The sequence below is a fragment of the Dipodomys ordii genome, unplaced genomic scaffold (assembly GCF_000151885.1).
Source record: "Dipodomys ordii isolate 6190 unplaced genomic scaffold, Dord_2.0 Scaffold93, whole genome shotgun sequence".
NCBI lineage: Eukaryota > Metazoa > Chordata > Mammalia > Rodentia > Heteromyidae > Dipodomys > Dipodomys ordii.
The window spans coordinates 4,516,448-4,533,544 of record NW_012267309.1 but is presented as its reverse complement, the minus strand read 5'-3'; the positions used below and the strand labels follow the sequence as shown (position 1 = coordinate 4,533,544).

Here is a 17,097-nt window from a genome sequence, read left to right as displayed (position 1 = left end):
TCATTTTTCTTTTTCCATTGGTTTATCCCTGGCAATCAATGTCTTTGATTCTGGTACCCTCTGTTTTATATATACATTTATCTGATTTGGGGAAGGGGACAGGGAATAACAAAATGCTGAAAAGAAGGACAAAGGATGACTCATTGCAACAATGATACTCACAAGACACTATGTCGGAAATGAACTTCTATTAACTCTTAACATCAAAAGTTTGCTGTAAATAGGATGAAGTACATAAAATACCTAGACTCACCAGCAGTAGATTATCAGAAAATGTTAACTGGCTTCACTTTCGAAAATAGAAAATATACTTGAGACCTTCCTTAGCCCCAAGTTATTAAACCACTCTTGCTACTCTATCTCAATAAAAGGCATTTACAACTAGACCAACACCTCATTTCACATGAACAAGGATCAATCCAGCCTTATGTCATCACTTGGAGAACAATCCAGGCCTCCACTCTTCACCTCCTCAACTCCAGAAGTCCCTAGTCTCTGATCAGTCAAACTCAGGAGCCTGGTTACAGTCCAAAGGATGAGATCAAATTTTATGTAGTCTCATCCTGCCAACCCCAAGGCTCCCCAAAACTCTTCTCTGCAACTTTATTAAGGCCCTAGCCACATGACTCTTACTATCTTTACAGCATGGAAAAACTCACTGGTAAAAAGTACTGCTATTGATAATATGAACAAGTGAACTAATGGATGGATACAGAAGAAGTAGAGTGAATGAATGGACTGTGCAGAGAGGTATAGATATAGAGTGATTGCAGTTGTTCACTGTCCAGAAAAAGCAGAGAAAGAATTTTAGGGAGAGGTTTCCCATTGTTGGGGTGGGTGGTGGGTATGTAAATAGATAGAAAAAGGGATTAGAAAAGTTTTCTGGTGAAATTCATTATGTCTTGGGAGTGAAAAACATCAATCAAGTCGGGTGCTGGTGGTTTACGCCTATAATCCTAGCTACTCAGGAGGCTGAGATTTGAGGATCACGGTTCAAAGCCAGCCTATGCAGGAAAGTCTGTGAGACTCTTATCTCCAATAAACCACTAGAAAATGAGAAGTGACACTGTGGTTCAAGCGGTTACTCCCCTTGAGCTGAAGAGCTGAGGGACAGCATTCAAAAGCCCAGAGTTCAAGCCCCACGACCGACCAAAAAAAAAAAAAAAAAGCAAATTAACTCTAGATCAGAAACCATGAAATTTATGCAGATTGGCTTGTTAGAAAGATGGTCAGCACACAAGTTAAATACATAATCTTCATCTAAATAAATATTCTCTTAAGCATCAAGCATGACAATTTCATGGACACACAAAGGAAAAACATTTTCCATAATGCTATTTTGATAGGATTTCTAGTTTATTTTTTTCAGGAAAAATTTATTGACAAACACACACCATAACTGATTATATATATATATATATATATCCTCAAAAATACCAGAAAAGCCCAAGAATCTATTGATGTTAAGTTTGTCATTTCTGAGCAGAGAAGACAGATGTTATGCAATAAGGCTCCACCAGATTAAAGAAATGTCCCTGATATATTTGAAGATTAATGTTCAGGCTAAGGTTGTGAAAGTTGAATTCTCTTTAACATGAACGAAACTGAAAGGAACAAACAGTAGTTAACAACAACAATGACAACAAGCACTTCATTTAAAGAAATGCTATAGTCAGTTACAGATGCTAAGAGCACAATCATAATGTTACAGAAATTCCAATGAGTTCCTGGGAAACAATATACCTACAATTTTCATTGAGAGTGCGTGCATGCGTATATGCACATGCGTGCGTGTGCGTGTGTGTGTGTGTGTGTGTGTATGTGTGTTAAATTTCCCCTGTAACACCATAAAGCAGTTGTTATTGCGAATACAAAGTATAACTGAGATACAGTCAAGTGACTTTTCCAAGGCCTCAATTATAGGCAGCCTGGGCTGCTACTCATCTGTGTTATATGTGCTCAGTTCCTCAACCAGGAGAACGAATGTTGGAAGAAATCAAAGGACAAAATAGAGCCAACCAGGAAGAGGGCCAGATGTAACTAAAATAGTTGCATAAAGAAATTAATTTCCTTTATCTTTCTTTTGTAACTTCCATAAATGGACTGTCTCTTCTCCAGATACCAGCTGAGCCTCTCCTCACATAGGAATTAACTTCATTTCTCTAGTATACCCATTTAATGCTATCAGCAACATGGACTTGGAGATATCGTGATAGAAGGAAAAATGTATAATTTATATTCTCTCAGTATTATCATATATGTAGATGCACACATGTCATGCATACATGCTGTGGTACATTGTAAAAATGCCCACAGATCTTTATTTCTCTCTATGACTACATCCTTTGCAATACAGCTTTGCAGATCCTCCTACTTATCACTTACATTTTGAATCTGTGACACACTGTGGTTTAGTTTCTTTGGGTCAAAAGAACATATCAGAAATAATGACATACCAAATCAAAGCATTATGTTTGAAAAGTCATACATATATATATATGCCTAGAACAAAAAGGAATACTGAAAATAATACTAAAATGTTAGCAATGTAAAACTCTAAATAGTAAGTTTTTATTTATTTTCTTCTTTACCTATTTCTTCTTTTCTATTATTTGTTTTACTAATAATTACTAAAAAATACTACATAAAATAGATGCCCCTCAGTAAATGAATAGATCAAGAAAATGTGGTATATATATATACAATGGAATTCTATGACTCCATCAGAAAGAATGGCATTGCCCCATTTGTTAGGAAATGGAAAGGCTTGGAAAAAATTATATTAAGTGAAGTAAGCCAGGCCCAAAGAAACATAGGTCCCATGGTTTCCCTATCTGCAATAACTAGTATATGTCTGAGTCAAGCAGAAAAGGTCAGATAAGTTGATGCTAAAGAAATGAGCCCTAAGATATGTACTCAAATGTTTTTTTTTCTTTCATGAGATTGTTTCTAACACATTTATAAGATGATTTCTTTGTTGCTTTGTATGTCCCTCCCCCACAGTATAGCCCCTGCTTTCACTGTATTTGATATTGGTATAATTTGTGGAGGGGAAGGGGAAAAAAAATCGTTTAAATAGGGATACAGGTGGACCCATTGCAACAATGAGATATACAAGTCGTTATGTCGAAAAATGAACTTTACAACTTTGGTGCGGGGGGGGGAGGTAGCGGGGAGGATTGAGGGGGACGGGGGGAGGGTGGGAAGGGATGGGAAGAGAAAACAAAGGAGGAGGCTACAAATGCTCGATAAGAAATGTACTCATTATCTTGCCCATGTAATTGTAACCCCTCTGTACAGTATTTTCACAATAAAAAAATAAAAATTAAAAAAATTAAAATAAATAAATAAAATAGAACAGTCATTGCAATTTTTCCCAATTCTTAAATAACTTACCTTCAAGCATACCCACAATAATGAAAGCTTTCTTTGTAAAAATTACAAGAGCTAGGTAAAAATCCTTTACCCAGAACAACTTAAGTCTCTGGGGCTTCATTAAGAAATAATTGCTCTCACAGCATAAAATCACATGCAGACTCATAAAAGTGTCATAAGTATTTAATTTTCTACATGTCTGTTTGTTCACATGTACTTCATTTCTCCTGGGTTTTTAAGCTACAAATATATAATATGGTGGGAAATGGTAGTAAGCAGATACCTAGCAGACTTAAGGTCTTACTCACTTTTAATATCTGCAGAAGTATAATGAACAAGCAAGCTTTGCATGAGACACTGAGAAGAAAACAAATTGTTGGGGGCTGGGAAGGTGGCTCAGTGGTAGAGCGTTTGCCTTGCATGCATGAGGCTCCGGGTTCGATTCCTCAGCACCACATAAGCAAAAAGAAAAAAGCCAGAAGTGGTGCTGTGGCTCAAGTGGTAGAGCGCTGGCCTTGAACTGAAGAGCTGAGAGACAACACTCAGGCCCAGAGTTCAAGCCCCCACACCTGAAAGGAAGGAAGGAAGGAAGGAAGGAAGGAAGGAAGGAAGGAAGGAAGGAAGGAAGGAAGAAAGAAAGAAAGAAAGGAAGGAAGAAAAGAAGGAAGAAAAGAAAGAGAGAGAGAAAGAAAGAGAGAGAGAGAAAGAAAAAGAAAGAGAGAAAGGAAGAAAGAGAGAGAGAAAGAAAGAAAGACAAAGGGAAAGAGGGAAAGAAGGAAGGAGGAAGGAAGGAAGGAAGGAAGGAAGAAAGAAAGAAAGAAAGAAAGAAAGAAGAAAGAAGGGAGGGAGGGATAATATAGGCCAAAAAATCCTAATGTTTAAAAAAGAAAGAAAAATTACTTATTCAACAATAAAATAATTTAACAATTTATTTTAAATGACCTCTGCAGGGACATGTTCAACAGGGAGAAGTAATGGATACTAGGCATTACTGTATGATAGTCCTCCTGCCTGTAAGAATTTGTGATTCTCAAAGACAATGAAAGTGTTCAAAATGTTAAAGTGATGCCAAAGTTTTCTTAATAAGATGACATAAAAAATAAACACAAAAAGCCCAACTAGTTATTTTAGCAGGTTTTCGGTACCACCAAGAAGGAAGATGAAGTAATGAAGCCATGTAAACTAGTAGAAGCAGCAGCCTCAGGCTAGAAAAATGATTACAAAAAATACAATCCAAATAAAATGCTGCATCCTCTAACTCTCAACAACGGCAAGTCCTGTGCCTTCTGTAGACACATCTGTTAAGTGGGTATAACCATAATCCCTACCACACAAAGTTGCTGTGAGGAGCAAGTCAGATAACGTTCTATATGTAAAGGTGCACAGCAAACGATAAAACCTGCTACATAAATGTTACTACTGTTACTTTATAATCTCTATCAATGTTGATATGCTCTCAACAAAAGAAGGTAGTCACCTTGACAAGGAGATAAAACTAGGGCAAACAAAGTAATTGTGTTATAAAGATGCATAGCTGTGTAATTGTGCTATAATGATGCATAGCTATGTAAGACGGAGTAGGAGAACACAGACTTCTTAGGTTTTATTTTAGACTTCAGGAGAAATAACTAAGAAACATAAAAGAAAACTGCCCAAAAGCTTTCTCCTGCCCATTGCACCATAATTATAGGAGGTAGTGCAGGTTTTGCTTATATTACTCATGCCAATTAAAGGAAAAAATCCAGAGTCACATATCATTAATAATCAAGTCAAGTAATATCCCTCTGTCAGTCTGTTTCATGTTAACTGAGTAAATCTACATAGCTAGGACTGTGCTACAGATGGGTATACTGTGTTCATGGGAGATCCAGTGAGGACGGAAACAGGATTTCACCCATCATATATGTTGCAAGTGGGCATAAAAGTGGGCAGTCAGGCTGAGAGGTGCTACAACAGTAACCCTTTCCTCCTCAGGCTCATGCCTGTGGTCCTCCCTCACACCAGGTTAATCTCAGCAGCCCATGTCAACTCAGATAACGATATTTTCTCAGTATCTAGTAAGAGCACCATTCTGGATCTGTTTGGTTGTTGTTGTTGTTGTTTGGGTTTTTTTAAGAGCACTATTCTGTTCTCCAACTCCATAATACAGGTACACATGACAGTAGATTTTAAGATATAACTAAAAGTTATCGAGTATAAGGACGTATAAACTTTATATATTATGTTTAATATATAATACATTATATAAACTTTATATAATGTACTGGAGAAAGAGAAATAAACATAACTAAGGATCTACCCATATCCAAGGAAGTACAAACAAAACTTAAAGTAACTCATAAAGAATCTGCTGCTCAGAAAAAAAAGGGGGGGTTGTTTCTCTCTGTTTCTGCTCCAAGCAAAGCTTCTCAGTGCCAAGTCAACCACTATTGGAGAAAAGCTAGAATGATCTTCCATTGAAGAGTGCTACAAACAAGGATTTCCTATATTTCCTCAGATATTGCTCTACAATTTCACTAATGTTCTATATCCAGCATGAGCTGAGAAGACAAGAAAGGATGTGTGTGAAAACAAGTCAACTCAGATGAGGAATATCCAGAAACTACCTGGAGAAAAGAATAATGATGTCTATGAGATGTATGTCAGAACCCAAGATCCTTCCAATATTTCACAGAAGGGCGGACAATAAAGTTGGGGTGTCCCCAGATTTCCCTGGCTCCCTGCCAAGAAATTTCATACAGCCTTTGAAAGAATCGAAATTTCACCTGTCACATTCACTGAAAGTGGACATAAAATGTAGACTTAGAGATTAGCCGTTCAGACAGAACTGTGGGAAGTTTAATTGCTTTTTCTATTGCTTGATGTTGGTAGTCTTTAAAATTATGCTTTCATTACATTTTGTCAGAATCTGTGGATTCCATTTTGACTATGGCATCTAATTACTGTTTTCTTCATGGAGGAACTGAAAACCCTGTCTTACACTTCACAAGACATGGGAATGTCAAATGCCCTTTGCTGTCATGTGTCTGCTCACACATTCCACTTAGATATTTCCACTGCATCTATGGTGCTTGACTCTAATACCAATATTAAAAAATGGGATCAGTGACACTACTTAATTATCTTAACTAGCTACCAGATGATAGAATATGCCTTAATTATTTTTAAAGAGTATAAACTGCTGAGAAGCTTTAAATTTTCAAGGAAGAACTATTAATTCTGTGAAAAACTGACTAAGTACTATGTGAAAATACACCTTACCTATGCTTCAAAAAAAAGAATGTAACCAGTTAAGTGGTCCTTGGTATCCCAGATCCCTATTTCCTAAAACAGTCCACCCTGCACAATGGACTCCTAAGCCTACTGACTGACCCCCTGTCTCCATGGCACACTTTGAGTTGGTGAAGACAGGGATTCTGATGAGTTTACTTTTGGGATAAACTCAATACCTACAAAATGCAAATTAAAAAAATTATTTTTTCAATACTGAGGTTTGAACTCAGGGCCTAATGATTGCTAGGCATTGATTTTTTTTAAGCCTGGGATAATATGCAGTTGTCTTTTTTTTGTTTTTTGTTTTGGGTGTTTTTTTTTTTTTTTTGGTCATGGGGCTGAACTCTGGGCCTGGGCACTGTGTCTCAGCTCTTCAGCTCAAGGCTAGCGCTCTACCACTTGAGCCACAGAGCCACTTCCAGCTTTTTCTGCTTATGTGGTACTGAGGAATCGAACCCAGGGCCTCATGCATGCAAGGCAAGCACTCTACCACTGAGCCAACTTCCCAGCCCAATAATATGCAGTTTTACAAACCCAGAATAAAAGGGTTAGGAAAATATTCTTTCTGATGAAGCCACATTTTTCCACATAGAACCCAAATCCTATTTTGAAAGAGCTGAAAATCTAAGTTTTATAAAAAGCTCTATTTTGTTACAGTAGCAATTAAAACAGTTTTAGCTTCTTACTGAAATACCCTCAGTGCCACTCGTAACAAGTGTTCTAACGTAAGAAGAATTAATGAAAAGTGCTGATATGCTTCTATGATTGTTATGATCAAATATTAGATATTAACTCTCTTGTTCACTTTAAAACTTTATCAATTTGTACTAATTCTCTCTCTCTCTCTCTCTCTCTCACACACACACACACACACACACACACACACACACACACTCTTAGAGAAATTAGCTTTTGTCCTCAAAGGTGACAAGACATATGAATATGAATCCTTAGCATAATGTCAGCTATTTCTAAAATAAAGCAAATCAGTATGGCTCTGCCATCAGGTAAGAAGGTAGTTTTGCTGGTTCAGAGTCTGGTTCAAGATATTATTACTTGAAAAACTGTCCTTACATGGATGGGTCGAGATTGTTAAGCGTAAATTCTAGAATGGAGCCTTAAGCTCCATATAAAGCAAAACTGTAGGTTGGGTACTGGTGGTTCACACCTGTAATCTCAGCTACTCAGGAGGCTGAGATCTGAGGGTTGCAGTGCAAAGCCCGCCCAGGCAAGAAAGTACACGAGACTCTTATCTATAATTAACCAACAGGAAACCAGAAGTGAAGCTGTGGCTCAAAGTAGTAAGAGCACTAGATTTGAGTGAAAATGCTCAGAAAATCATGTCCAAGCCCTGAGTTCCAGCCGCATGACCAATCCGTTCTCCTCCAGAAGAGTAATTATAGGGTTAGGAGGATAAAACTTGCCTAACATGGATGAAACCCAGAGTTTGGTTCCCTCCCCCTCAGCAAATCCACACGAAAAAGCAACTGTACACAGCAAAATATAGCTTCTATTCTGATTTTGAGCCAGCCAAACAGTATAGGCCATGTCTACTGGATAGCTCTGCAAGATTAAAGTAGGTAGGAGAAATACCACAGCATAGACTCAAGTTCTTCTCTTTCCTACATAGTTTCTCCATTCTGATTAAATTCTGTATCCATCGTTTATTAAAATTGAAGACATCAGTGGGAAACATCTGCTGTCTCTACCTACAAATTCAAATACCTTGTTAAATACTTACTATCAGAAGTGGGACTAGAACCAATGCAGCTCATGCCAGACTGGTTTGGCACAAGGACCCTCACCAAATGGCCACATTTTGAAAGGCTTGGAAAAGGAGGAAGGACAGAAGGCAAACTCAAGAGACACAAGAGTCCCTGGATTGGGGCTATGAGGTTGGTATGAGAATGGATTGGTGTCAGGGACATTTTCCTCCACAGCTCACAGCCAGGTCTGATGACTAATTAGCTGGACTTGCAAAAGGCAGGATAGATTAAGGCTCTTCCTAAGATGGTGAGGAAAAACATGGCATACCCTCAGGGTTCTAAGCCAAGAGCATGGGATTTGGGGGGGGACTTTCTGATGTTCCATTCATTCTATTGACAGGGTATGGTGAAGAAAGGCTTTGTGCTTGCTGATTTGATCCTTCCAAAGGAAGTGGTGGAAGAAATAGCTAGAAGAAAGCAATTGAGTTTTAAGAGTTGAAATAAGATATATTTAATATTATTAAGAAAACTCTGTCTACACTGGGTTTCCCTAATAAGGAAAACAAGGGAAATGTGGTTCCAAATGTAAATATAATAAAAGGTCTGTGGCTAAGCATTTCCCTCTAAGGTAAATCTGACCTTAAGTCTCTATAATCTGGGATAAAAGGACTAAGATCGCAACAAAACATTTCTACTGATAGAAATATACAGGACTTTTTTTTAAAGTGTATGTTAGATTTAGGAATATTGATCAGATTCAGGTCTGAATCACTATAATTTTTTTTTAATCTCTGTCAAGAATTCTTTACTCTGTACTTCTGTTTCAGTCAGAATTTTCTCCTTGTTTTTCCATGTCAGTGCAAATTCAGCAGGCCACTGGAAGTAAATGTAGAAGACATAAGCAATACACAAACACCAAATAATTGTACAGAAGTCTGGGAAGAAAGAGTACAGTTCGTTACAATAAAATTTATTGAACATAATATCAAAATTCTTTTTTTTTTTTTGGTTCCGGTCGTGGGGCCTGAACTCTAGGCCTGGGCGCTGTCCCTCAGCTCCTCAGCTCAAGGCTAGCACTCTACCACTTGAGCCACAGTGCCACTTCCAGGTTTTTTCTTTTTGCTTATGCGGTGCTGAGGAATCGAACCCAGGGCCTCAGGCATGCAAGGCAAGTGCTCGCCACCTTCCCAGCCCCAATATCAAAATTCTTAAAGGCAAAATAACCATTCAAACAATTCTGTCACCAGTTTAATACAAAGCCATGAAGGATCTGAGACACCTACATGAGTCTATGGAAATGACACTACCCAGACCACTTTAAATGACTAACTAAATTTGGGTTCCCTTTGTTGGAAAAAAAAAATGTAAGAGAAAAACTAAAGAGAGTAAAACTGAACAATTTAATTAGGTTTTACACTGAGGGAAAATAAAAAGGAAACTGAAAATGAATTCAACCCATAGGTGTGTTTTATAGTCCCAACACTAAGGCCTAACAATATAGGCAAAACTCATTCTTGTGATTTTCAATTAACTAGAAATTCTCCCTTCCTTCTCCACTACATCTGACTTACCAAGGCCTTTAAGTCTATCTTCGAAGTGTCTCCAAAACCAAGATATGGCCGCTGTTCCCCATCTCCGCTCACCTGCACTGGTGCATCAGCTTCCTGCAGCATCTAAGTCCCAAATGAGAGCTTACATTTGAAAGACAGCAGGTGCCATTGAAAAAGTGTTTGGTAAGAATATGGATAGATATAATACTAAAATTTAGGTTAAAACAACAAGGATTAAACATGAGCTTTCTGTTAAATATTCTTTATATATATATACATATATATATTTGAGAATTTTAAAGCTACCTTTTTTCAAATACTTGTCTTTTAAATTTCAAAGTATACTTACTACCTAATGAAATAGTGTACTGTAATAAACTAGACAATTTTTTTTCATAGTCGACAAAATAGTGGCTGGTTGCCAATTTTATTAGATAAGTTGGTTACAGCATTTTAATTATCATTTACGTCTATCTAGGTGTAGCTGAAATACAATTTATGCTATATCCAGAATAACTATCCCATAAATTCAATAATGCTGAATACGCTTGTATGTTTAAACTTAGGATACTAAAGGAATAGTAGAATTTGGATGGCCCTTCTTGATGGATAAGGCAAAAATGGGGAAAAGAGAAGGCAAAAATCAGAACCATTCTGTGAATAAAAAGGGAGATTCTATTAAATCAACAGTTTATATTTTCATTTCCTCTACATTGTACAGGATCCTCCTCTATGCTATAAAACAACTGGTTCAGGCTGCCAAGTTAGCTTGGACATTTATTTAATAGTTTTCACTGCTATCATTCAGCAATTGCCTATTACCCTTAAATAATCAAATAAGGCATAGTTCAGAGTATAGATAAACTATAGTTCCTACTCTAGGAAGCATGTGCCCTAGCGTTCATCATTTATAAGAAGAGAAATATTTGAGGAAATTTGAACATTTTATGTTTGAAAAGGGAAAGACACTTAATAAAACAGGGCAACCACAACGTTTTTAAGCAAAGTTGCCAGGTTCTATAAATCCCTCTGGTTAGTTCCCAAACATTTTTGGGAAGGAATACATTCGTGGAGTCTAATTGAAGAAGAATGGGAAAGTAATACCAACCAAGACTTTATTTCAGAAATCTGGTGACCATAATATAGTGTTTTCACCTACAGAACTCAAAGGCAATGTAGCAACACTAAATTGTTTTTCTTCATAAGGAAAAGTTGTGACTAGTCATGCTGTAAATTATGTTTTCCTTCCATTTATAAAATATACCAGGCTTAAAGTAGCTCTATGATATAGGGAAAAGTAGTTTCTAAATCTCCTTAAAGTCAAATATTTTCTTTTCACTATCATTTATGAAATTCATTAGTAACTCAAGCCTGACTGAACCACACACCAGAGTTAAGAGGAATGAGATCCTGATTAAACACCTGGATCTCTTTAATAGCAACTTCAACATAATCATCCATAATCAGTGCATTGGAATATTAAAATGGGAGTGCATGATCCCATGCAAAACTATAGATGGATACCTTAGCACTATGTGACTTTGTAGTTAGGCATTCAACAAATATTAGGGTACAGACTAAAGACACAGTCATGACTGCATTGATCTGAACATAAACTGAATATTTCTGAACTTGGGTTTCTCAAAACAGAAAAAGGCTACTCTCTGAACAGGTAAAAGTATTGTACCACTAGTAGTAATAGCAGGAGAAATGACAGTAGTACGAGCTTCAAACTTTGAATGTTAGAAATGGAACACAATGTAGTTAGGTTTGATACCATCTTTCACAGATGGGGAATCTGAGGCTCAGAAATAAGAACTGTACATAAAGTGACACAGATTTTATTGGCAGAAACTAAGTGTGATCACCAACCATTCTGGCCCTAAAGATCATGACCTTGCTCATGCTCAAGGCAATCATGTGGGTCATTTAAGGAAGTTAACATTACTGACAGCACTGTAAATGGCAAAGTATAAGTCTTTAAACGTATATTTTTTCCTGAACATAATACTATTCTTAGCAAGAGCACATCAACTAAAGATACTAAGGAAAAAGCATGAATGAATGACCTGAAACAATGGAAAACAACGTTAAAATATGCATGAAAGTTGATGACATCACTGTACATTTGGGCATTCACACACATCTGCACAGAGTCCCAACCCACCAATGTCAAATATCTCTCAAGATGCCAGTGGAAATTGCTGTAATCATTACAAAGAGCTGGGAGATTTGATGTGTGTAGGGTCATGGCTCCACAAGTCAATACCGGTGGCTTGGCAGACTGCTCATCAGAGGTTATTACAGTCAGGGAGAGCATGTTAAGCTGAAATAGCCTGTGGCCAAGTCTCCCAAGGATAACAAAAAGAGCAAGCTAGCAAAGCAGGGCAACTCTACAATGCTTTAGTCTTCGCTTTGTTAGCCAAAAACAATGACAGTAAATTAGAAAACTAACCATGGCAAATCAACTATCACTATCTCTCTATCCTCATAATTGTTTTTAGGCTTTTCAAATAGAGGGAAAACCTCATTCACCAAAAATAAGTAAACTGAACTACAGTTAAAGTCACATGTTATTTGGCTGCAAATACTATTTTTCCAGAGAAAGTGTGAAATGGAGAAAACTAATGAATGTTTTCTCTGCAGTGCTAACAGCTTTTTTTTTTGTCTTTTCTTTTTTGGTACTGGGGATCGAACCCAGGACGTTGCGCTTGCTAGGCAAGCGCTTTGCCACTGAGCTACATCCCAGCCCATGAATGTTTTCTATTCTTCTCTCCTAGTCTTCTATGAGATTATCCTTACTCTTTCCCAGGCCTTCATGCTCCCCTTTATCCATTCTAAGGTATCAAGTATTCAAAAGTTCCTGGCCAAACCCCCAGTCACTTCACTTGTCAATACTGTTGCTTTACATTTCTTCTAGGAGGGATTAATAAAACCTGAAGGAACAGTGTAGAGTTGCAGGTTGTACATTGCAGAATCCCAGGTGGTACTGTTTACTGTTCACTTGAAGAAATGATCTCCAACACTGGATATGTGCAGTGCACAATCTGTACAACCATATTCAGAGGCCCTGTACACAGTTCCAAAACCAGAATGGACAGTTTCATTCTTTCATCTGCTCATTCACTCAAACAACTCAGTAGTATTTATTGTCTAAGTGCACACAAGACACTGGTGGATCCTGGACAAATATCTATAAATCATATTGCATAATCTTTGTCCTCAAGAAACTCACAGTCTGGACATACTGATAATAAGTAATAGAGCCAATTAAAGCACCCTAAGTGTACAGGAGGAAATCCAGATGCAGTCTCGGCGTCAGAGAAAAGAGAGTAGGCCTTACCACATTTGGGTTAACCTTATGGCGGAAGCACGTTATGTTCACCACGTAAGGCCAATCGTCAGGCTCCATCAGTACCCCAGCAGCATGGGCACATGTGACATGGAAGGAAGCTGGGCATCGGCCATAGGAACACTGGATGCATGCTCCAGAGACCCTCTTTACCCGATGTCTGCAGAAGATGCATTTCTAGAGGGTTAAAACAGAGGAGAACATCAATTCACACTCTGTAACTCAGCCAATTTCCACACTTCAGAGAATAATAGCTATTAGAGGAGGGAAGGAAAACAAAACTGATTACATCAACAAGTCCTGACCCTCCAAGGGCCTTAGTGGCAAGAGCATCTGTGGCAATGCAGTCTGCTCACTCTAAAGGAAATAAACCTCTACAGTAACACTCCACCAGAAATGCCAAATAGTTCTTGAGGGTTAGGAAAGCCCAAATCTTTTGCATGCTTCTCCCACCTGCCTAAGAGCTCGGGTAAAGGCCCCAGCTGTGCCTGTAAATCACCCACAGATGCTGAGGTTCTTTTTGTTTTGCCTCCAGATAGCAGCCTCACAGTACAGCAAGGGTTGGAGGACAGGCAGATACTAAAGTACACAAGGTCTTCGAAAACACCCAAACAGCATACAGATGGGCACGCTTTCCATTTACAAGGAAATGGAAAATGTTAAATGGTCCATTGTGGAAACTGGGGGCTCAAGTGTTTAATAATCCAAATCTGAACCCTTCATGACTGACACAAAAATACGCCTCCCAAACTAAGAAAATTGAAAATCACCCCAAAGGGCATAATTTTGTTAAACATTTATAGCTGACAATGTCTGGGGAAGAGAAAATGAAAATAAAAACAGCAATAATGAAAATCTGAAAATTAAACTGCATACAATTAGCTCTAAATATTATCAGGACATTCATTATTTGAGATAGGGAAAAAAAAATCAAACAGTTTCACTACATGTAAGATTTGTGTACCAATGCTTGAGAGTTAGGGAAAAACTGGCTGTACAGGATCAGGTTTGGAAAGCAGAAGAAACAGAAAAATCAAAAGCTCAACTTTTCACTCCTGCAGATAAAAAACAAAAAAAAGTCTACAGTGAGATCAGATGTTGCTGCAACTACAATTCTTTTATAGGTATTTTCCTTCCTGAGACCGCCTAACCCCCAAAAGGAATTCATACAGCGTAGAAAAGGAACTTGTAAGTTTCCTTAGGGAAACTCTAATAGTTTATCAGAAATTATAAGAGATATGCACTTCTAACTCCTCTTCACCCTCACATCTGATCAGCGACTCAGTCTTGCCTATTTTGTTCCTATCTTGTTCTGAATTTCTCCTACCCATCTATAGCAACTGCCACTGCCTCTGCCTCTACCATGGTGCCTTACACAGAACAGAATGGCCTAACTAACATAGTTTATTTCATTCTATTACCATTCATTTTCTTCAGGACTGCCAAGTCCTTCTCTTTCCATTAATCCTATGTCAGGCCCTGCTTAATATCCTTCGGTGGCTTTCTCCTTATCTCTAAGTCATTGGGGGGAGGGGGGAGGAGAGGGAAGAAGAAAGGGAGGAGGGGAAGTGGGAGGAGGAGTGAGAACAAGAGCTGGAGCAGAATGTGAGCAAGAGAGGGGGGTGGGGACAGCATGGGCCACTAGAGCTGTCTTCTCTCTCATTAGTCCCTGCAGGATGCTATGCTCTGGGCCTTTATCTGATTTCCCAGTACATTCAGATTCAATGTATAATTAAGCATTTTTAAGTGTGCACACACACACACAGAGGGGGTGATGACAGGAGGGGGAAGACAGAGAAAAAGATAAGGAGGCAAAAATCACAAAATGAAAACATTATCATCTCCATGACAGCATTACTCGGTATCTTATCTTAGTATCTCTAGAAATCCTTAGTATCAGTTTCAATACATTTTCAATAATTCTTCTTTCTGGTGGTTTTAGTCAATTGCAATCATTTGAAATGTGTTGGCAGCTATAATAGAAAACACTTGTATCAGGGAGCCCAAGGCATAATTAGACAATCTTTTAAGAGCCTAATTAATATAGAACATACAAGGCAACTGCATAAATTCAGGTACTGACAGATGTATGACAGGTGAAATTGTTTCCTATTTGCTAATTGAATATGATCTTTTAACAGAAGGAAAGAGTGCTGTTACTCAGCTAAGCAAAAATTGGAATCTTCCAACCTTTGTCATCACTAACTCCTTTACTAAACTGAGGCCTCTCAACAAAAAGGCAGGTAGAGGTGAGAAAGAGAAATGCCCAATGAGGATTCAATCCTTGCTCGTCTGAGACAGGTCTTCTCCCAGTAAGGCCAGAAGTCGTCATTTTTTTAGGACAAAACCAGTGTCATTAGATAGTCAACCCAACTATAAAGTGTAATATAACTGTAATACAATCATAATAAAGTGTAATACAAGTGTAATACACTCAACCCAACTGTAAGAAGTTTACTCAGAGTTGTGAAGTTTTACTTAAATGCCAAATAGGTTCTTCTAAGGACAAGGAATTCTATAAACCTATCAGGGAAGTCGTTACATAGTGTACTCATCACACCATTTCCAAACTCCATTTTCATTTGCTTTCTGTTAAGAGTTTTCCTTCACACTGGCTGAAATATCCAAATAGTCACCTCTACATATCTATAAACACTATTGTCCAGTAAAGCCGAGACTACTGAATGCAATGAATGCCACTTAAGATTAAATTCACAATTGAGAGATGATGCCTATCAATTGTACATAGATGTTAGACTGAACATAGATGCCTAGTGACTGAATAGTACATAGTAGAAAAAAATCAAAAAGGAGGACGACAAAACACAAATGAGATCTGTTCTCTATTTGCATGTAGAGGAATAGAAGGAAAAAAAAAAGAGTTGGTTTTCAGATGTATGGAAAGGCCACAAGTTAATAAAAATAGTAATAATTCTTTCAGCACATCCTAGACACTTGTTAGGACTCAAATCAAGAGATAATCCTAAAACCTGCAATAAGAAGAAACATCATATTGTTAGCAGATGTCTAATCTGCCACAGTGCAGAAAAGACAATGAAACGATGTCTTCCATTTCTGAAGGGTAAGTAAATTTGGTCTGTATCCAGACTAATTATCATTCAAGAGTGAGGAAATCCTAAAAAACGTTCTCTTTTCTGTTTCAAAGTACAAGAAGAGAAAAATCAACCAAAATAATATGTAGTAAACTTAAAAGATTTAAAATAATAATAGCAATCATAATAGTAACATCTTCTGGATTTAAAATAGAAAGAAAATTTAGATGGCAACTGTAGCCTATAAGGAGAGAAAAAGTGAAGTTGAAAATGTTCTAATGGTCTCAACTTGTCTGATAAAAAGGCTTATTAATTAAGAAAGCCATATTAACAGGGTAGGAAAAAATCACAAATATATATATTTTATATTAAGTATAAATAGATTAAACCTTATGCTACTGGCCACTGACTTTTTCTTAAAGTATAGGATTAGAAATACTCTACACTTGCAGGTCATACAGTTCTAGGTTCAATGAACTCAACTCTGCCACAGCAGTACAAAAACAGCTACAGGTTGTACATATGTCAGAAAGACTATTCCAATAAAACCTTATTTATTGTGAGCACATGCCTTAGTTTGCTTACCTATGCTATAGGTCACAATATCTGAATCTAGACAGTAAAATGACTGAAATACACTTAAGAAAGATCAGAGTAACAGCAAGGAAGAGAAATGCTTGATGGAAAAGAAAAGGTTTTGTTTTCTTTTGTTTACTCAATGCTCTCATGTTGACTATGATTCTAGATCCTCCCCTAAATAAGGATATTCACTCAAGGTAAGAAGTGGG

General features: G+C 37.5%; 1 protein-coding gene across 3 annotated transcripts in view; it reads right to left on the bottom strand.

The window, feature by feature from the left end:
• Kdm4c (lysine (K)-specific demethylase 4C) overlaps positions 1 to 17,097 on the bottom strand; it is a 302,738-nt gene that overhangs the window by 36,989 nt on the left and 248,652 nt on the right. For 2 of the 3 annotated variants that reach the window (XM_013026410.1, XM_013026412.1), the window contains 2 exons: positions 13,248 to 13,433; positions 9,926 to 10,027 (listed from right to left, as the gene is read on the bottom strand). In XM_013026410.1, coding sequence (XP_012881864.1) covers positions 9,926 to 10,027; positions 13,248 to 13,433 — 288 coding nt within the window. The remainder of the gene's footprint in view (positions 1 to 9,925; positions 10,028 to 13,247; positions 13,434 to 17,097) is intronic. The other variant, XM_013026411.1, reaches the window with a different exon arrangement.